Here is a 22,139-nt window from a genome sequence, read left to right as displayed (position 1 = left end):
AATAATTTGTTATGATGTATTAGGGTATTATTTTTAGTGAACTGAAACAAAGCCTTATAGATTTGCATGGATTGTCATGAAAATTCAATTGTTTTATTTTGTTTTATTTATTTATTCATTTATTTTGGTGTGTGTAGTTTAAGGTGCATTTTCAGATTCTGTTGAAGCAGTCAGTGTACTCTGAGTGGTACAGCACCATCAGTAATCTCATTAGCTGATGGAATATGACAAATAACATCCGATGTATTATTTTTCATGAAGGCTAAGAGCACTGTTGTAATAACACAGCAGTAGCATCTCTAAACTGATGAGATAGTGCTCCTCTAAGACTCAGCTATGTTTAGAAAATATATTTAGACTGTTTGAGTGAGATGATTTTCTTTTTTTTTTTTTTTTTACATATTTCCATTCATTGAAGATAATTTTGTGAGACTGACATATTGGTATTTAATTAGTTATGGTATTCTCACGATGTTTATATGCTGCAATATGAGGGAGATGATAGGCTTCTTTAGAATCTGTGCGTGCACCTAAAAGCATCATATTAGTGTCTGTGTCAGGGCATCAGCTTAATGCCTTTTGAGAAACCTGGGCTGTTGCTTTTACTGGTAATGTTATTATCTTCTCTGCCAGTCACAACAGTAGGTAACTGTGGAAACAAATGACCTGCAGATACATCATATTGCTCATCAATAGAAGGTGAAATTGCACTTCTCGTGAGATGGTGAGAGCAAAACTACCTTCAGAAAGAGTGAAAAGGAAAAGATCAGCCATACAGAATTGTCAGTGTTGTATGGTGGCATGGTGCTTGTTGTTAACATGCTGGTGGAGATGATGGTTCCTGGCCCAGCTTTTGTATGTGTCCCGTAGAAGGCTCTTTGTTCAGTCTTGTATCTGTGAAACAAAGTACCACATTGTCAGTATCTTTGTGTGTATAATGAATGGATACATATACTGCCTTACACTTCCGCTTGACTATAATTAGCCTCGTCTAGAATCACTGGTCCACCAAACAAGTGGATCGTAGAGGAAATTCAGAGCTTTCCATTTGCTCTGAAACATTGGGTTGTTAGAGTTTTGTCATTTTGCTTTTCTGCCTGGAGACAAACAACCACTGTAACACCAGACAGAAGCACAGCACAGCACAGTACTGGGCCAGTGTGGCTGTAAAGCTCCATTCAGATTCTTAGCTTGTGAAGCACCTCCGCTTTTTGGTAACTGCTGATGTAAAGGCAGAAGTGGATGTACGTCACACCAAGTGGTGTCTTCTTATGACATAGTTTTACGGCATTTGAAAGTCGAGGACATGATTCAGCCGGATAGTGAAAGTATTACACCACATACTGGGGGCATCTGACACTGAGAAATGACGTGTCATGTATTGGCTAGTTTTGAGGAAAAGAGAGACTGTTGACTGTTACCATTCAACTATTGACTGAAATGTATATGGGCTCAAGGTGGAACACATCTTATCGATTACATGATATGCACATGTCCTGGTGCAAGCAGGCTCAGAGATGGTATCATATCTGTTGTTTTGGTGAGTGTATGTGATCAGCCTTCAGTGTTACGCAGATCTGCAACAATTACTCGATTGATTGGTTGGTCAAGCAATAGAAAATTAGTTGCCCACTATTTTGATAATCAGTTAATAGTTATTTTCAAGCAAATATGACAGAGATTTACTGGTTCCAGCCTTTTAAATGTAAGGATTGGATAATTTTCTTAGTAATTTATGGGTTTACTGGACTGTTTGCTTTGGGTTTTGCACTGTTGGATGGACAAAAGAAGCATTTGGAAAACATTTGTTTGGGCTCTTGAAAATTGTGATGAACATTGCTGACATTTTTTTGACATTTTGTGAACTAAAGGATTAATCGATTTATTGTGATTTTGGCAGATTAATGATTCACGTGTCTCAGGTGCATGTTGAGGCACTTGGTGCAAGGGTTTGTTTTCTGTTCATGTGCTGAGATATTATCACTGTTGGCAACGTGGTATTCTTAATTTCTGTCTTGGCTGTGTGCTGTCAACAGCCACCCGCGCACACTCTCACACAAACTATTCTTCTTTGTTCCCTCATTAATCATCATTCCTCTGCATGTCTTTGGTTCTCACAATTATAGCGCAGTGTCATGATGGGTCAGTGGTGTGATGATGCCTTCTGCAGCACAGCATCAAGACTGCCTTCTTATCACTGCAGCGACTTTGAGTGTGACGCTGTGGTGGACAGATGGCTCAAAGACACATTGAACCTACCACAGAGAGATGCCATTACCTGCTGTGTGTGAACACAGCACGCAAAGACATGCCCAAAGTGTGTGTGTGTGTGTGTAGGCTTCTGCACTCATGTGGGGAAGGAGAGATTTTTATCATGTTTACATAAACATCATAAAGGCTGCCCCTTTGTACACCCATTTCCTATTCTTTGTTAACGCAACTCAGGACCTACACCATAGTTATTCTCCTGGACACAGTAATGAGCACATAACTGTATACAAGCTGCAGTAAATCTGCCGTTTGGTGTGAGAGCAGATGGTGAATCTGTCTAACTCAGCCATGGTTTTTCACTTGCGTTCGTTTTCCCTTCCTCCTCCTGTTGAAAGGTGACTGACGAGGAGGCTAATGACCTTTGACAATGTCTGCCAAGAGCACTCCACCCTCAGGTGAAGACAGGTGGTTCAGGCAGGTTGCCGCCATCTGTAGGTGCACTTAGTTGCTTCGGCTGCAAATAATCCGTGCTGTTTTCAGGGATGTGTGTGTCTTTTGAAGAACCACTTAATAATGGACAGTTACAGTAAGTTAATCAAGATATCTGCTGCATGTCGGGCATGATTTCTAGAAGGAGGAAGGTGGTGGTTCTTTGTGACAAGATTAAAGCAGATGAACAGATCGTTTTGTGTCTTGTGCTTTGATAATAAACCCGAGGAAGGACAGACAGGCTCAGACACGGTGCTGTTTGGGATTGGATAAGGAGCTGTCTGCAGTCACACAGTGGTCTGTAGTAATGATCCGCTGCTGCTTTGAACTCTGATATTGCAGCCTCGTTTACAGAAAGATAGACATAATAACCCATTCATATTTCATCAGATTTGCCATGCAGCTCTGTCTATAGCAATCTGTTCAATGTAAAGAAAAAACGCCTCATTTCCTATTTTTGTAGGTGCACTGGTTTAGGTAGATGTTAATGGATTAGAAAGAGCAACGCCACAGACAAACCTTACATACTGTACCTGCACCTATAGCTGTCTTTCATAGACATATACTGTATGTACAAATGCCACCTGACTCTCTGCGAACAAGCAGCTCATTAACACTCAACCAGCCATGTTCAGAGTCTCCTACAGTAAATGGAGACAGATAATTGTGTTGCAGAATGGCAAGAGGAGACAGGAGAGAGAACACCACCTGAGATTCTCTGCTTCTGGTAGGCATTGACTCAATTGATGTTCCTCTATACAGCTGCATCATTGCACTCTGTGACCACTGGTGTTTTTCTTTACACAACAATTCATCCTTCTTTATTTGACATCCCAAATGTCTCTGATGAGGGATTGAGGAGAAATGTGCATTTTACAAGGAACCCGAGATGAAGATAGAAAGCTGAAGGGTGCACTGAGACCGGATGGACAGAAATAAAGAGAAAGAAATGAGAATGACTGCTGGTGGAGGAAGTGATGTGAGCAGGCTTCAGGGTTAAAGACAAGGATCAGGAGTTCGCTGAATAGTTGTTTTTTTTCCCTGTCTTGCTTGTCACACACTTAGTGCTGGCTCCCAGCAGTTCTGGTTCAGTGAGCATCTTCGTGTGTGTGTGTGAGAGAGAGAGAGACAGACAGACAGACAAAGAATGGGCACTTTTGCAGAGTAAACCTCTCTTCTGGCACTGCCAGCATTAGAGGTGTCTGTTTAATTAATGCTCCCCTTTTCCTTTCTTTTATTTCCCATTTTCACACTCACACTTTTTCTCTTTGGCTTGCTCCCTCTTGTTCTCATTGCACTCAAGTGCTCAAATTACTCAGAGCTGTACTTCAGAGAGTGCTGTCAGCTTTCAGGTCATCGCTCTCTCTGTTCAAGTTTTTGTGGTCTGTCTACTGTCTGCCGTGTGTGTGTCTTGGCCTGTTTGCGAGTGATAAAAGATGCTCTTTTCTCAAGGTAACCAGCTCTTTTCTGCAAACAAGAGCTCAGATGACTGCGTTTGTCCTCTCTCATCTGGTCGGTCATCTCTGTCTCTGACTGTTTGAATGTGTGGATTGCTGTTGCAACATTTCTCAAATGGACTTTGGACAAAGTTGTTCAATCCTGTCATGATAAAACCATCCACAGAATGTATTTATTCTTTCAACTCTCTCTCTCTCTCTCTTTCTCTCTTTCTTTCTTTCTTTCTGTTTCTCTTTCTCTGTATGTCTAGGCCCTCCACCAGTTGTACTATGATCCCAATATAGAAAACAAGAATCTTGCCCAGAAATGGCTAATGCAGGCTCAGGTCTCACCTCAGGCCTGGCAGTTTTGCTGGGCTCTGCTGAGCCCAGATAAGGTACAGCGCCAACACAAACTCTTACATAAATGTACAAATACTTTAAAAGCGTTTTGCCTCATTTGAATCCCTCCTTCTATCTCTCACAGGTGCCAGAGATCCAGTACTTTGGTGCTAGCGCGCTTCACACCAAAATCTCTCGCTACTGGTCAGACATCCCCACAGACCAGTATGAGTCTCTGAAGACCCAGCTGTTCTCCCAGATTGCTTGCTTTTCTTCCGGCTCCAAGATGGTGCTCACCCGACTATGTGTGGCCCTGGCCTCTCTGGCACTCAACACAATGCCTGAGGCCTGGCCTGGCGCAGTGGCAGAGATGGTGCGGGTGTTCCAAGAGGAGGGGGGAGGGGTGGACGGGCGGGCACGCTGTTTGGCATTGCTGGAACTGCTCACCGTCCTGCCTGAGGAGTTCCAAACCAGCCGCCTGCCACAGTACCGAAAAGGACAGGTACGTTTGTACATCTACAAATGTTTTTGTGCAGTATTCCTAGATATTTTTTTTTTTTATTTTGCATTCATTTTTTCATCAGGAAGGATTAAAAAAAGCAATAAAAAACAATATTTGCCTCTGAGATTTAGCAGACTAGAAGTATAAAGTTGTATAAAATGAAAACACTCAAAGTACTAGTATCTCAGATTTGTACTTGAGTACAATACAGTACAGCATAGTTTCTGAGAAAATCATTCATCATTTTATCAAAAATTCATCTGTTTGATTCTGGCAAAGTGAGCTGCATGTTTTAAGAAGATTAACTGATATTTCACAGGTTTGGCTTCTTTGAAAGATTTACCAAAAACAAGAAATTGATTATTTTCCAGAACATAAGATAGCAATGAAACATCACATTGTGTCAGTGAGAAAAACAGGTATCTTATTGACTTATATATCTTACATATGGAAAAACTAAAAGACAGCCTACTCATTAAGCAGAGGAACCTACCACACATGAGAGGAGGGATGCACTAGCAGACTAACCCTCACTGTCATCCTCCCTCTAGGTTAGGGGAGCCCTGGGCCGTGAGTGGGGGTCAGTGTGTCCCTTACTGCAGCAACTGCTGCGACGGACGGACAGCCCAGGGGCAGTAAAAGCTCGCGTGCTGCGCTGCCTGTCATCCTGGGTGCTTCTGGATGTGCCCCTGAGTGAAAGTGAAGGCCTGGTACACGACTGCTTCAGCGCCCTGCCTGACCCAGAGCTCTTTGACACAGCGGTAGAGGCGATAGTCAACGCCATCTCACAGCCTGACTCCCAAAGGTATGTACCTAAATGTGTGTCAGTGTACACCCATGCTGGCATGCCAACCCCAAGAAGAGGCTGAAAAAGGAAATAACAATGCTGCCACATGGCATGAAAGCTCGTCACGGTTTTGACTTGAGAAATTATACTGGAGCAAAAATGGAGGTAGAAGGCGGGTGGAAAGCGAGAGGGAGAGTAGAGGAGAGGAAAAAGAGAGATGGATCAGTCGGGTTGGCACCAGAAGGGCATCCGAGAGGGATGGAGGCAAGGAGGGAGGGATTGATACAGGGCAAGATGACAGCCAAGGGGAGGAGAGTGGCATTTCTCGGTTGGCTGACGTTGCTATGGTTACAGTGCTGGGTAGAGATGTCATCATGCCCTGGTTGATTCAGACATAGCAGCACCCATTACCCCTCCCCTAGAGATAGGGAAAGAGAGAGAGAGGACTGGGGTGATGGGAAGAGGCAAAAAGAAGTAAGGGCAGGTGAAAGTGTGAAAGTGTGCAAGAATAAAAGACTTCATCCTCATACAAGAGGGTCTCAGATCTGTGAAGTTTTTGCTGACAAGTCAGTTTAAACACACTCACATTATGCCGAGGGGAGACAATTAATGGCAGCGGTTTTACAGGTAGAACAGTCTCAGTAATGATAGATAGAGTACGATAGAGTACTGTTTGTTAGGTCTTTTCTCTCCCATTAGTGGTGTCTCATGAGACACATTTAGTCTTGTCTTCTAAGGGAAAGCATTGTGTGATTTATGGTTTTTCATTTGACTGCCTATATTGTGTTATGTTTGTGTCTGTATAAACCTGTGGTATGAGATTTTTTTCCTCCCGTCCTTTCAAGGAAGTGATAGCTTACCTTTTTTCATCTGTAGATTCTACTGTTTATTCTATCTGTTTTATCTTTTCTACCACTCTGCTTCTATTTCTTTGTGTTCTTCCTTTCCCCTTTCCTTTCCCTCACTTTGAGTACTAAACCCTCCTCCCTGTCTCTTGTTCTCTCCCTCTGTTTAAACACATTACAGTCAACTCATTTGGGGGGATGCTATTGGTCCAGCTGCATCCTGTTGCCAGGCAACCCATTTCCCCTGTCTCGGAGTGTTGCAGTAATTGCAGAGGGGATCAGAGGTGGGGGATGTTGGGGTGGGGTTGGAGGGAGAGAATAAAGGAGGAGTCAGGAGGAAGGAGGCAGAAAGTATATAACAGCATGGCAGGGAGCAAAAGAGGAGAGGAGACTGCAGCACTAAGTCTCAGCGGAATCTCCAGAATCCACAAATCCATTCTGCCTTTTTAGTCGTACCACATACACACCAGGTCCTCTTTTCCTTAGCTAAGAGTGCATGACCTGCATTTGCAAAGCACCTTGTTAAAAATGAATGATCTTCTGAGTGCATGAGTGCAGTCTGCCACTCACATGTACACACACACACACACACACACACACACACAGTCACTCACTCACTCACTCAGAGTAAATTGCAGCGGGCCCCAGCACTGCTCTCACAGGGTCACTCAGGCAGTCAAACACAGAGGATACAGGCCAGTACACACACACAGGTACGGGCTTATCAGATGGAGGCCAGACTCATGCACATCACATCTCAGCAGGGTGGCTTTTTTCTCCACCTAGTGTGGTTCTGTAAAGATTACGTGGATGCTGAAACAATTAGTCAATTAATTGATAATTCATTGGAAAGAAAACTGATTGACAACTTTTTTTAATTTAATAAATACTAGAATAACCAATCATTCTCTTTTTCCGTTTCTCGGTTCAAGGATTTAAGCCGAGTTTTGAGCTTTTAACGTTTTGACCGTCAGTTGTGCAAAATCAGTTATTTGAGGATGCTTTGGTTATTATGAATTAGTTGTTTAACAATTAGTTGATGATGTTACACATGAAATCATGGACAGATGATCTGAAAATACAGTAAATAATAGTTAGTTCCACCCTAGATTAAGTCATCATAGAATAAAGCAAAAGATCAAATTGCTAACTATTTTCTTAACTGATTAATCCTTACAGTAATTTAATTACAAATGTCAAAACATTTGCTGGCTTCAGCTTCTTAAATGAGATTTGCTTTGAGATTTGTTTTCTTTTTGTTTCTTGTTTTGTTTTCTTATCAAATGTCGGTGAAGTCGCACAACCTTGCTGTGTCATTGATGAATATTCATCGAACTGGACCCACGTCCTTCTTGATCTTCTCATGAAAGACGAAGCACCTTCTGCATACCACAAAACCCCTCTGGGACTGACACACACATAATATGATTTACATTTATAGCATTCACACATGCACATAATCTCCTCAGTGACATTCAGGCGCACGCTCACATACACACACTTGACATGCACGTCCCTCGTCTCCAAATGTCACCCTTTTACTTGCTGTCATTAAGAGTGACAGGAGGATGTTGTCTGATGTTGTCACATGACCCGATCTGAGTTTGTCTCGCAGAGTGTGGTTGCGTGTGTATACCCATGCGTCTGTGTAAGTTTGTGTGTGTGTCAGCACATGTGTGTGTTTTAGAGTGAGGTTATTATAGATGGCTGAGACAGCAGGAAGAAGACTGAATAATAACTGACAGCAGCAGCGCAGCTCTGAGCAGAAGCTTTGAATAGATTTTCTGGTTCCCTGGTAGATGTGTGGGTTTTTTAGGGTGGGTGTGCTGGATCAGAGGTTGGACAGACTTGAACAGAGATTTGATCTGAAATAAACACTTGTCTTGAGAAGGAGCAGTAAATACATCAGCCTAGCTGTGAGCGGTGTGAGTCAGTTTCACATTCACCAGTGGAGGCTGTGCATGCAATTTTTCTCACTTGTGCAGCACTGCGTTGGTTTTGCACTAATTTCCCTTTAAATGAACTAGATTCCTAACCTTCTGTGTTCTGTGTATGTGTGGGTTGTAGATATGTGAACACTTTGCTGAAACTGGTACCTCAAGTGCTGGCCCTCCAGGAACAGCTCAGAGAGGCTGTTCAGAATGGAGACATGGAGACCTGCCATGGTATCTGCCGTATTGCCGTTACACTGGGAGAAAATCACTCCAGGTGTGTATGTGTTTTCAGCAGGCCAGTATCAATATGAAGATTTTATCAAATCAAGTGAGTTTCATTTACATAGCCCAACAAATAACAAATTGGCTTCAAGGGGCTTTACAATCTGTACTATACACAACACCCTCTGTCCTTAAACCCTCAAATCAGATAGGAAAGACACCCATTGCAATATCATGCGATTTTGGTCAATCCGTACACCACTGTATGATTATTCAGTCTTGGGATTTTGAAAGAAGGAAACACATGTAACATGTATTTCAGCCCATCCCAAAATAAAAATAGAAAGTTTGGCCTGTTTTTTAACTAATTATTTCAACAAAGTTCCCTGCTGTATAAGAGAATTGGGTTTCCTGAAAAAAAAAAAAAAGTCATGCAATATTTTGTCCAGTGTCTTACATGTCTGTTTTTCCTGTGTTGCTGGAAAAAGTTGCAAGTTTAATGACACTTTTTGTCTCTCTCTTACTCTGTCTGTCTCTCTGCCTGTCTCTCTCTGTCTGTGCCCCCTCCACCCACCTCTGTGTCTAGGACTCTGTTGGAGCAGGTGGATCACTGGCAGAGTTTCTTGGCTTTAGTCAACATGATCATGTTTTGTACAGGCATCCCCGGCCACTACCCAGTCAATGAGACCACCAGCTCGCTCACACTCACCTTCTGGTATACTCTACAAGTAAGGAATATAGAAATCTGACGCTATCCTGTACTGTGATGTAATGCTGAAGTGACGTTGTGGTAGTTTGACAAATACAGTCCACAAAATAAGCTTTGCTTATTGTAGTTTGGCAAGGCTTGATAGGCACTTGCTTGAAACAGTCATTTTTAGATATAAATATGGATAAAACATGAACTCTCATCCTGTGCTACTTGCCGGGGTTTCACTGCTTTTTGTATGCAGTTTTCAAGTAATGAATTATCACAGCTTGTCCAAAAATATTTGCTTTTTGTCTTCTAACCTGTACAGGATAATTGATTTCAGGCAAAATGTAGGTTCATATTACACAGTGGGGTTGTTTTCTCAGTTATAAATGAATAATACATACTGCAAAAATGCCAAACATACTTGCCTTAATATCCTGTGTGAACCTAAACAGATTATCTTATTTTGTAAAGTACATAAATAATTTTATTTTCCAGACCTAAGATTATTTTTTATGTCTCTTTACTCCATCCGCAGGATGAAATAATGTCATTTGAGTCGGATAAGCAGGTAGTGTATCTGCAGGTCTACAGGCCCGTCTATTTCCAGCTCGTGGATGTTCTGCTGCACAAAGCCCAGTTCCCCTCCGACCAGGAGTACGCATCCTGGTCTTCAGATGAGAAAGAGCAATTCAGGATCTATAGGTATGTGTGTGTGTGTGTTGTATACCTGACCCTGTCTTTATGTATTGTAGACGCATATTTCTCCTGCACACTCCTGGTTTGCAAGGGTATCAGTGACACTCTAACTGTTTCAGAAATTACCCACTGACAGGATGATTGGTTAGCATTTGAGTGTGTTTTTCTCTAATAGACTCTCACTGCACTGCCAGCTTCTGGCAAAAATAGATTAACAGATAATGTTTCAATATTGGGTGGCCCTAAAATGTCTGTTTGTGCATGTTTGTCCTTCAGGGTGGATATCTCAGACACACTCATGTACGTGTATGAGATGCTGGGAGCAGAGCTACTGAGTAACCTCTATGATAAACTTGGGAGACTGTTGACTAATGCAGAGCAGCCAACATCATGGCAGGTGGGTAAGACACACACAGATGAGCCAAAAGGAAAAAAAGTGAACTATTTTCTGGATGGGGGGTTTGAGCACAGAAGGCAGTACTGCAAATGTGTCATCCTAGATTTAATAAACCAGTTTTCCGAAACTGGTACTTCTTTTCCATTTTTCTTGTTATTGTTTTTATGTTAGCATGCATGAAGTCCACACTCTCAAATCAAAATAAACCTCTAGATAAACCTAAAAAAAAGGTAAGAGTAAGATAAAAACATATATTTATAAGATTTTAACTATTTTATTCATTTTTAATGTTTATTTTCACTTCTTTTTTTTTTTTTTAACCTCAGTTTTTGGTCACTCCTGAATTTCCTCATTTTATTTATACAAAACTGCTCTAACTGAACTCTCCCCCTCCAGCACACAGAGGCCTTACTATATGGCTTCCAGTCCATAGCAGAGACGATAGATGTGAATTACTCTGACGTCATCCCAGGCCTGATAGGACTCATTCCCAGAATCAGCATCAACAACGTCCAACTAGCAGACACAGTAATGTTCACTATAGGTGAGACAATTTTCATTAAAATGATTTCAGGACACATCATAAAAGTACAAACAAATTTAATGTGATTTAAAGACAGCACAGGTCTGGTAATACTCATATCGCCTGTCATTCAGAGTTGGAACTGTTAATGTCCCATCAGGTGCTTTGGCTGAATGGCTGGCAGACCACCCAGTGATGCTCAGCAGTGTCTTGCCTTTGGTGCTCCAGGCTTTGGGGAACCCGGACCTTTCTGTTTCTTCTGTCTCTACACTCAAGAAAATTTGTAGGGAGTGCAAATACGACCTACCACCCTACGCAACCAACATAGTAGCTGTGTCTCAGGTTTGTACACACGTTTACCTCTTTTCTAACATGTTATTGCTTTTCCCATCTAGTCTATCAAATATGAGAGCCAGTAATAATCAATTTAACAGCCCCACTCCCTTTTAACAGCAAAGGTGTTGCAGACTTTTGTGATGTTCATGCTTTCTATAAATAACATTTATAAATAACATTATTTCATTTTTGAAACCACTTCAGTTGCTTTATTTTTACTTGTTATTGCTAATTTGGGTTGTGCTTTCAAAAGAACAGAACCATCATTCTGAATTTCTCTCTCTTTCAAGGAGGTGCTTATAAAGCAGATCCACAAGGTCAGTGTGTACTCTCACATTCACTTTCTCTCTCTTTTTGTCTTTATGTCTCTAAGTGACATTTAAATAAAGAAAGCTGTGGAAGAATTGCATAGCATGTGTGCAGCCTGTAGTCTAAAGCTGACATGTTATGTTTTGTAAAAAAAAAATCAGCATGTGGTCTCTTTGTACAAGGCATTAAGCTCACTTAAACCTGCCATCATCTTTTCTTGCAGACGAGTCAGTGTATGTGGCTGATGCAGGCTCTTGGTTTCCTACTCTCCGCTCTCCCCGTGGAAGACATCTTAAGAAATCTTCACTCTCTAATCACTCCCTACATTCAGCAATTGGAGAAGCTTGCAGATGAGACGGTCAGTATACCAACCAGTGTATAGCATTGCGCACACACACACACACACACACACACACACACATACATACAAAGACAGAACAGGCACAGTTGGACTCCAGCCAATAGGAACAGGCCTTGCGTCTGTGTGGTGTCACTGCAGTGGAACATTTCTCTGCGGGACCAGATTGGATTTGACCCTACACCATGGGCTAGTGACTCACATGGAAGTAGCAAATACGCACTTTGTCTCACTCATGCCAACAGACACACACACACACACACACACACACACACACACACACACACAAACAAACACACACCACAGCAAGAGAGAAGATAAACAGAAAATTTAAAAATGCCTACATAGACTCACTTGCACTTGCAAGTTATGCTTTTTAACATGTGCATGCATGCAGTCATGCATAAAGAAAATTCTTTACCCTGTTTAAATGTCAGGTCTAATAGAGCCTGGAGTTTTAGACCACCAAGCTTGATAGTGCAAATCTGGAGCTGATATTTTCTAAAAATACACAGTTTGATATCTAATGTGTGTGGAATACAGTGAAATGTCTCTTCATCCCTTGTTCTACAGTCAACAAAGACCTTGGGTGGGGTGAACAGATATGTCAGCTTGGATGAAGCTTTTCATTTTTCTGCCTACCCACACACCCTTCCCATAACACAGAGGCACACGCAACCGTCACACACTGTCTCATCTATCCCCTCCGACTTCCTCCCTCTTTTTTTGTTTCTGTCTAGCTTTGTGATGTATCGGCATTACATCAGACTGGGAAATCAGGTGCTGTGTCTGGAGCCCAACAAATAGTGGCACCTAGTGGGGAGACCTTCGGGTTACATTACATCAGGGGTGAATGACCACAATGTCTGACGGGCCTCACTGCAAACACTAATGCAGTTACCCTGATTTGTCTTCAAGCATTGTGTGCACTCACGGTTCTTGTTGTGGGATGAATGTTGTAGAGTTAAAGCATCAGCATTATGGAGGGGAGGTAGATGTTGAAGTAGAGATGTGTAGATGGTGTGGCTCTCATAGTCATTTTCACGGTCTTTTGGCTCTGTTGCATCACCATGGATACAGAATAATGGTTAAACACTGCTGGTGAAACCCTAATTAATGATTTTACCTGGGGGGGGTTTGCGTACGTGCGTGCGTGCGTTTGTTTGTGTGTGTGTGTGTGTGTGTGTGAACTGATGCATGTCTGTGAGAAAAGTGGATAGTAATCCATTATCCATTTCTTTGTGTTATATTGCTGAATTACTGCTTATACCTGTGATTTATTTTTTCAAACTAGGATTGAGATTAAATATTAATTATCAGAGATTATTGTGTCATTTATTATTGTTTATTTATACTGTAAATACTAATGACGAATGTCCAAAATTGTAGAAATTTGGGTAGCATGTTCATCTTTTAAGGCCAGCTTGTTTTCTTAAAAATGAAAGCATTTCATTTTGGGCAGGCTTTTGGTTATATAGTATCAAACTCCAAATGATGTTTCTTCTTTCTTTTTTCTTTCTCCTTTCAGCCTAATCCCTCCAATAAGTTAGCAATCATCCACATTTTGGGGCTGCTGTCCAACCTGTTCACTACACTCGACATCAGCAAGCAGGACGACGATTCAGCGGACAGCTCAGCGCCGCCTGTCAAAACAGCTCCACCTGCACCTGGACCAAACCCTGTCAGTCCCAACACCCATCACCAACATATTCATCATTGGGGTTGAGTGATTATATCAATGCATGGACTATTAGCAACAGGTTGAATCTGTGGATGGTAGATGTGTACCAATAAAAACATATAGTAGGTTCCCTTTAAAGGCTTGTATTCCAGTACACTGCAGTTTTAATAGTTGCTGAATACTTGACATGGGGCGCATGGTGCTTGCTGCAGTATGAGCTCCACACCCCACAACTCCCTACACCTTCCACTGCTGAACACATCTGCTATCACTGGTTTCAGGGCTGAGGGTGGCCAGCAGGGACATTTTGCCTAGTCACTCAATCATAATCATTAGTCATTCAGCTGTTAGGCATGATCCCATGTGTAGATGATAATGTCTAAATACCACCTCTTGTAGATAACTTCCTTTTTCTTCTTTTAGTAAATGAAATGAATTTGTGTTTTTCAGGTGGTGGTGGTTTTGCAGCAAGTGTTTGCCCTCATACAGACTGTGCTCAGTAAGTGGCTCAACGACTCGCAGGTTGTAGAGGTGAGTTGTCAACGTGAGTGCCCACATACTGTCAGACCTCTGCTTTCTAAGAAATCTGTCCACATAATCAGAAATGATATGTCAGTTCAGCTGATCTCATGTTGTCCCTCAGGCTGTGTGTGCCATCTTTGAGAAATCGGTGAAGACTCTGCTCCATGACTTTGCTCCCATGGTGTCTCAGCTAAGTGAGATGCTTGGTCAGATGTACAGTACAATTCCCCAGGCCTCAGCCCTTGATCTCACACGACAGGTACACACTCTTACATGAGCACATACACACAGAAAGGGGGCTGTATATGAGCCAATCAGCTATGTTCTCTATGAATTTTAAGCATTTACCTATATAGTCTGCTTGTTTTCATATTTGTGGTAACCCAGTTTTTTTAATGTCATGTAAACAACAATGTGGTTTTCTTAAGGGTAATGGATTACTATAACTCGTGTGAACACAGGTATATTTCTGCTGGGGAATCCTAATTTCTGGCCATTTATATGTGCTTTCATGTATGCATGGATCACAGCAGTCAATCTTTGCATTCACATCACTTTAACTGGTTCCAAAGGGGAATGAAAATGAGGACAAAATAACGAAGTCTACTTACTTCTGTTAGTAAGTATCTGTTAGTCAGTTAGAGGTTATGTATTAAAAAAAAAACTGCTCTCACTGCGGAGCTTGTTTTCTCACTGCGTCATCAGTCCAAATGCTACGAGAAAAAAATAAAAAAAACTCTGCATGCTGCAGCGTTATACATCGCTAACACAATATACAAGCCTTAGTCCAGAAATATTGTTTGGGGACAAATCTGATGGTATCCAGCTGTATGTGAACACAGGTTTTACAGTAATCATGTTTTTGCAGTGCATGTACACACACTCGAGCCTGTTTTCCTTCCAGTAGTTTTTTTTCCCCTTGTACAAATAGTGTGTGTCTGATGTGAAAACCTGCTGTTTCAGATGGTGCATATCTTTGCCAGTGAGACAGACCACTTCCCACCCATCAAGGCGCTGTTTGAGTTGGTTACCTCGGTAACACTGTCCATCTTCCAGCAAGGTAGGGTGTGCAGCAGGGGTGGGACTGTGAAGACTGTCAAATGTCTGTTCAAATCAGTGGTAGACCTTTGAATGTTTCTTATTACATTTGATTTTACAGGTCAACAAATGAAAAGAATGAATCTGTAAACGTAAAAGCTAGTGAATTGTTAATATTTTGGTGATATGCGCCCATTATCTACTGCAACGGTACATCAAGTCTGATATACTGTTGCATTTCTAGACAATAAAAAGGCTCAGCCTGGAGGTCTCAAATAGGAAAATGACTAAAGGTCAGAGGTCGTTTGTCTCTGTTGTCACAGTCGACCTTTAAACTTTTGCTCTCATTGTTCATTGATGCAAAGGGAACAAGAAAGTGGTCTAACAAAGTATCAAGTGATCATTTTACTGATGCAGACTCAACAGTCTCACTGACTGTTTATTAAATCATTTTAAGACTATTATGGTTTGCTTTCAACTTTTACAATCAACACATAATGTAATGGGTTTTTTTTTTATATTTATCAGACTAATATTTGCTTATTTCATCTTTTTAAATCCATTATTTGAATTTCCTGTTCAGTGTTTGGGCTGCATGAAAATTACTTTAATTTTGTAAATTGCTCAAAGTTGATCAGACATTACTTTATGTGCATTTCCCCGGGGCCTGACGTAGGTTCAGATTTTCACTCAACATGAGAACATCCACTACACTTGCGTTAGAGTACTTGTACCAGCTCTGTCTGCCGCTGCCCCTCCCTTTGTGTTGTCTTATTTTTCCTCTCCTCCTTTCCTGCTTTGACTGGTTAAGTAATGGCTGCCTCTGCTCCTGCCTCTGAACTCTTTCTTTTCTGAGCAGGTGTTTTTCAGTGGACAGTATCAACACAGGATACAGTCGCAGCACAGAGACCACTAGCTTATTCAGTCGGCTGACATATAACATAGCATGGTGGGCCAGATCAATAAAGCTGCAGACACTGCAGTGCTTGGATTAGAGTCGGGCTCTCCATCACAGCCTTCTGAATAAGCCCTGTATTCTCTCCAGGGGTTGTGTGTGGATGAGGGCTGGAGGCGGGTATTGAGCAGGAAACTTGTTTGGAGTCTGGGAACAGCTAAAGCTGGGCGCTTACTACAGACCTTTGTTCTGTTTCATTGCAAGTTTGCTGTTGGAGTCCTTCCAACATCAATCTTCAGCCATCGGAGAAAACCATGTTTGCAAGTCAGGAATCTCGATGTGGATTCCTGTAGTGTGTGTCCAGCATAAGGGAGGTAGTGATATCAGAACCTAACCTGATCTTTGAGTGTGATTCATACTGGCGGCTATAGGATCTTACTGACCAGCTCTGAATGGACTCTTTACAGAAACCTCCTCCCCCTGAGGCACTTGTTTCCGTCTAAAAGGAAATGTGTTGCTTGTTGTTTGATCCTGTTGGTGCCCGTGGTGCCTCATGGGAATGAGGTTAAAAGAGGGCTCATTCCGGTTTGGTTCCCCGTTTCCTCCAAACTGTAACAGTAACAGAGGTGCCTCCTGGGTTCCCACTCCAAACCCACTTTTGTTTCTTTAGGTTTGTTCTTTTTCTCTCGTTACTTCTTTTCTTTTTTTCTCTCTCCAAACAGACCCATGTCTTTGTCTTCTGCCTGTTTTTTGTTTTTGGTTGGTCTGTTCTTCCAAGACTCTGCCAAAGCTTCATATGCCCCCCCCCTTCCCTTCGTTTCTTACTCACGTGTGAATTATTTCGATGAAATATTTTTGAGTTCTCTTTTATTTCCACATGACTGTTGAATCTATTCAGTTGCTGTTTGTATATTATTCTTATTCTCTTATGATTTGTTAAGTTTCATCTTTATTATATTTTAGGACCCAGGGATCATCCTGATATTGTTGATTCATTTATGCAACTCCAAGCTCAGGTGTGTTTTTGGTTTCTTATTTCATTCACTTTGGGTTTCTCTCTCTCTTTCTATCTTTTTCTGATTTCTCCCTGTGCCTCTGTCCTCCTCTCCCTCTCTACCTCCTTCTAATCTTTGTTACGGGCCCGAAGGTGTCCCATCACACAGGCCAGGCAGAGGAATGAAACACGAGGAATGTTTGAAAAAGAGGCGTGTGTCTCTCCTCAAACGCTTGGGATTCTAACAGTCACCTCACCACACACACAAAGTACAGGCTTCATGCAGGGTCCGATATGCCCATTGCAGTATACAAAGCATCCTTATCTTACCTTACATTTATCATTCTGGCTGCATTCAGTTAGTTGTCTGATCAGAGATATTGAGTGGCATCTAAACATCACACTGCTGTGGTAGGATGCTATGGACTCGGTGTCATAGTAACCAGAAAATCTAATCTAATTGTTTTTATCATTTTTAAACAGTGCTCTGTTTCCCCTGAGTAGCTAAGAAAGACTCTCTTTTTTGCTAGCTGATTGATTGATATTTAATTTGTTTTGAGAAAGATTTCACAAACCTGAGAAGTCAGAAAATTCTCACATCTCACAGAGTTCACATGTAATCCCTCCATGAACAGTCACTGATTTATTATACTGCTCAGCAGACTGCTTAGATGATAGGAGAATAAGCGCTTCTGTGTAGACATATTGTGGATGAAAATCCACAATTTTAAGCACGTACATTTTACAAAATCTTTTCCCTTTTTTCCATAAAGTCAACATCGGGGCACATTTCCTCTTTGGAAAAACATCAGCACCATTAGTGCCTTAGATGAAATATTTTAGCTGATGCAGCGCTCTTGGGGGAGATGATGTAACGGTGTCAGTATCAGCGTTGTGGTCCCAGGTGACTGCTTAGTCTCTGAGCCCAGTCCTCCTCTGAAGTCATTCCAGCCCAGAGCCAATCAGAGCCCAAATGAATTAATATTCAACTAATATTAATCCGTTCAGACAAATTGGCTGATGGCTCTTCTGTTTTATATTTTTGTCTTCCGTCTTCATTCTTCTCCCTTTGTTTTCTATCTTTGGATAGATCTGACCTTCATCTCTCTCCCTCTCCCTCTCTCCTCTCCTCCATCCTGAATGAGTTCATTATTACAAGATGAGTTGTATTTCTCTTTATCTGCACATGTTAATTACTTACACACTTCTGTTGCATATTCAATCCAGTCAACCAAAAACAAGGAAAAGTAATGTTTCAAAAATAATTGATTTCGAGAAACAAAACCATCATTGCCTTTAGTTTGACTTAAGTTTCCAATGAGTTCAAAGTTTGAGTTTTTGCAATTTGTTTGTTATACCTGCTGAGTTCTGCATTGGAGGATCTCTGTATGAGTTTGGATTTAGTTTTTCCTAAACAGATGGAGAGAGTACTATAGCCTGGTAGACAGATCTGTTCTCAGTCCTGTGTTGCTGTCAGATCCGGCTACCAGGCTGAGCGGGTAGTGTTGATAGCAGTATTCTGAAGGAGCTTATGCAGTGGAATGTGGTGAAGCAGCACCGCTTGGGTCGGGCAGACAGAAACATGCTCTGTTTAATGCCTTTATCTGCATCTTAGGCCCTCAAACGGAAGCCCGATTTGTACTTGTCTGAGAGTCTTGACGTGAAAGCAGTGTTCCACTGTGGTAAGTTTGCACATTGTTGACATAAACACACACTCCTACACGCTGTTCTGGGTGTTTTGCTGCAGTTCCTGCGAAATATGTGCCTGTCAGTATAAAGCACAAACTGTAAATGTTTGACACCATCTTCCAGTAGTTTATTTATGCTTTTGACTCCTTATCCCACTTCTAGGAGTTCTGTCACTCAAGTTTCCTGAGGCTCCAACAGTCAAGTCAACGTGCTTGTTCTTTGTGAGCAAACACACACACACACATACAGCTTGAAACTTTGCCAGAATGTCTATGTTTATACATGAGTCATTTTGGATTTAAATGTGCTGACTGTCTCTGTCTCTGCCGTAGACTGAGCTGTTACCCCACTGCTCAGATGTGCCTCCATTGGCCAGAGTGGTGGAGGAGGATGGCAAGCTGTTGATCCAGGCCGTGCTGGAGGTTAGTGGCAACACACACACACACACAAGTGTCATCATTTCTCTGATGCTGCAGTTGGCTGTGTTATCACACAGCAAACGATTCTTCCTCTTATAAATTTCTCCCCACGCTCTCTCCAGGGAATCGGGGGTGGGGCATCTCGGAGCCTGATGGACCAGTTTGCAGAAGTGCTTTTCAGTCTGAACAAGCACTGCTTTTCTCTCCTCGCTATGTGGTTGAAGGAGGCGCTGCAGCCTCCTGGGTTCCCATCATCGAGGGTCACAAGTGAACAGAAAGACAACTTCTCACATCAGATACTCAGGTAACACTGTTTCTTAGCTAATGAGTCTAGTTTTCCAGCCATATGTTTTTTTTTTGCATTTATCTTGTATAATTATATAATTGTGTCCTCTTTACTGCCTCCTCTGTCATGCAGAGAACGAGTGAACAAGAGGAGGGTGAAGGACATAGTGAAGGAATTCACACTACTGTGCAGAGGGCTCCATGGTACAGAGTACGCCGCTGAATACTGAAACTCTACTCTTGAACTCTCACCTAACCGTGACCTCTGCCCTCAGCGCAAAACAGCTGGATGCCACAACAATACAGTTCTCACAAACGCCATCAGTGAAGATATCATGAAATGATTGTAATGATAGCCCGCCCTGCCGCAGGACAAGACATGGAGCAATTCCAGAACAAACCTGCCATCGACAAACATTAAATCCCCGGTGGCTTTACGGAGGCCGTCCTCTCTGCTTCGAATATTTTTCTGTTGTAGGGTTGATTGTTTCTCTCTCCCTCCTCTCTCCTCTTATTTAAAGGTCTTTTCTTTGGAAGAGCTATGAGCAGCACTCCGAGCATGCTGCGTCACGCCTCCTGCAATCTCTGTCTTGTTCTGCCTTTCTAGATCTTCCCGTGGTTCCTAGGCTGTTTCCTGGTGATTAGCATCAATATGAAATGGTAGTGGTATTGTACGTAGCTACTTGACATTATTTTTCAAAATAAATTAATTATATAAATGTATATGTATACACATATAGTAAAACGGTGGTTGTCAGTCCTGCTGCTGCTAATGGGAAGAGAGGGTCACCAATGTCAGGAGGGGATTCTGCAGGAAAAATAACATTAATACTACTATATTTACTCCCAGTCATGCCCCTGTGATCTCCACATTTGCCAAATTTTGTGAATTTGTCCTTTTTACGTTATTATATATGCCTTTTGAGGGGGGTATGAGTGGAGAAAGAAAACCACATAACTGGACTTAAAAGAGTCGCGCTCTCTTGCCCAGCCGTCTGTGTACAGGGCCGTACCTCATGTACATACAGTCCACCCAGTCGTACTGCAGTCTCCTTGGTTTAGTAAGGAGTGCTTTTTATGCATTGGTCCCTTAAGTAAAGCAGGGCTGCCTGAAGTGAAGACTTGAGGGGAAAAAGGAATTATAGTACCTGGCAGTGTGGAAGAGGCACATGAAGCAAAGTGAGAGGAGAACTGAGGGTTTGGAGGGATGGGATTAATAGTCCCGACAATGGACTGTTTAGTCGATGTAATCGTGCAAAAATATTAATCAAGTTGTGCATATTAACAGTTATTGCTGAACACTTCTGTGTATTTGAGTGTGTGCGTGTGGTCATACCTGTACGTATGAGAGGTTGTGTGCGCACAGATGTATCTTTTTCCACTTGTTCGGTGCACTTATATTGGACCTACAGTACACATGCATAACTTCCTCCTGTCTTTTAAACAAAGAGCCCATTCATTTTTTTGATGCCACACTCATTCACGCTACTTTTTTCTTAAGACTGACCAGGCATGATCAGTATTTTACCTCTGCTGCTCACCAGTAATCACACATCTCTATTTAATCTCTTTATCATCTGCAATGACCAGCCATTGGTAATCATTGACCAGACTCATCTTTTTATCTGTTATTGACATCAAGTACTTGCTCCTAACAAAATGCCTGAAAACAAGCCACCCAGGTCCTTTTAATCCAACTGGTCACTGCCTTGGAGAGGGCCGAGAAGGATTAGAGAGTAACAAAACGAAAGATCTCTGAGAAAGTTACTCAGCTTTTGCAACTACAATTGGCACTGACGTTCTGTACTTACACATTATGCCAGAGACATTATTGATGAAGTGATGTGATGGCTGTGAAACACTCACTTTAGTGAATCAGCAGGACCAGTTCACATCTAGTAACACTCAGCATCGAAATGTACTTTGTGGTCTCTGATGAACTTTATCTCAGTCTAATCCTTCTGTCTTATCCGAGGTGCCTGCAGACATGTAGCATGTATGTGTTTTGTGGGGTGGGGCTGGGGGTGGGGGGGTTGTTTAGGGGACAAAAGTTGAAGTGTGAGACACTACAGGAGGACGTGCTTCAGGCCGAGACCCTGAAGCAGGAACCGGCTTTGTGAGTAGGCTGTCCTGCCTACGGGTTTGATTTTTGAACAGTGATTGGAGGTTGAACTGATCCTCGGTCTGTATTGTGGTCTCATTATGAGGTGGGAAAACAAAACAATGTTTGTCAGCTTATAGAAAGAGGAGGGGAGGGAGGTATGAAATGTACATTGTTTTTTGTTTTGTTTTTTTTTGCGAGGGGGGGGGGGTTGTTTTTTGTACCTTGGCTTTAATTTATTAAATATATCTAAGACTGCAACTCCTGACTCCTCTGTGTGTGGGTGCAGTTTTGTTCATTAAAGACAAGCTGTTTGCATATCCTGCCGATATTTTTCCATCATCTTTGAAACAAGTACCAGATTAAAATAAAATAATGAAAATAAAGGTATTTTAATTATTGCTTTTGATTTGGCCAAATCCGTTCATTCT

The 22,139-nt window shown here is 41.9% G+C and overlaps 1 protein-coding gene across 2 annotated transcripts in view; it reads left to right on the top strand.

The window, feature by feature from the left end:
• The window catches only part of LOC124060075 (importin-13-like), a 23,685-nt gene extending 1,587 nt beyond the window's left edge, over nucleotides 1-22,098 (top strand). For both annotated transcript variants that reach the window (XM_046390561.1, XM_046390560.1), the window contains exons 3-23: nucleotides 4,409-4,534; nucleotides 4,624-4,980; nucleotides 5,532-5,785; nucleotides 8,680-8,820; nucleotides 9,355-9,496; nucleotides 10,001-10,167; nucleotides 10,438-10,558; nucleotides 10,955-11,102; nucleotides 11,242-11,423; nucleotides 11,708-11,734; nucleotides 11,950-12,084; nucleotides 13,613-13,765; nucleotides 14,216-14,296; nucleotides 14,409-14,546; nucleotides 15,251-15,347; nucleotides 17,184-17,236; nucleotides 18,830-18,896; nucleotides 19,066-19,124; nucleotides 19,236-19,325; nucleotides 19,445-19,626; nucleotides 19,741-22,098. In XM_046390561.1, coding sequence (XP_046246517.1) covers nucleotides 4,409-4,534; nucleotides 4,624-4,980; nucleotides 5,532-5,785; nucleotides 8,680-8,820; nucleotides 9,355-9,496; nucleotides 10,001-10,167; nucleotides 10,438-10,558; nucleotides 10,955-11,102; nucleotides 11,242-11,423; nucleotides 11,708-11,734; nucleotides 11,950-12,084; nucleotides 13,613-13,765; nucleotides 14,216-14,296; nucleotides 14,409-14,546; nucleotides 15,251-15,347; nucleotides 17,184-17,236; nucleotides 18,830-18,896; nucleotides 19,066-19,124; nucleotides 19,236-19,325; nucleotides 19,445-19,626; nucleotides 19,741-19,837 — 2,817 coding nt within the window. In that variant the 3' untranslated portion in view covers nucleotides 19,838-22,098. The remainder of the gene's footprint in view (nucleotides 1-4,408; nucleotides 4,535-4,623; nucleotides 4,981-5,531; nucleotides 5,786-8,679; nucleotides 8,821-9,354; nucleotides 9,497-10,000; nucleotides 10,168-10,437; nucleotides 10,559-10,954; nucleotides 11,103-11,241; nucleotides 11,424-11,707; nucleotides 11,735-11,949; nucleotides 12,085-13,612; nucleotides 13,766-14,215; nucleotides 14,297-14,408; nucleotides 14,547-15,250; nucleotides 15,348-17,183; nucleotides 17,237-18,829; nucleotides 18,897-19,065; nucleotides 19,125-19,235; nucleotides 19,326-19,444; nucleotides 19,627-19,740) is intronic.
• The last annotated feature ends 41 nt before the right edge of the window (nucleotides 22,099-22,139 follow it).

Source organism: Scatophagus argus, chromosome 6 (genome assembly GCF_020382885.2).
Source record: "Scatophagus argus isolate fScaArg1 chromosome 6, fScaArg1.pri, whole genome shotgun sequence".
NCBI classification, from domain to species: domain Eukaryota; kingdom Metazoa; phylum Chordata; class Actinopteri; family Scatophagidae; genus Scatophagus; species Scatophagus argus.
Note: the sequence above shows the minus strand (reverse complement) of the source record. Positions and strands in the feature narration are given on the sequence as shown.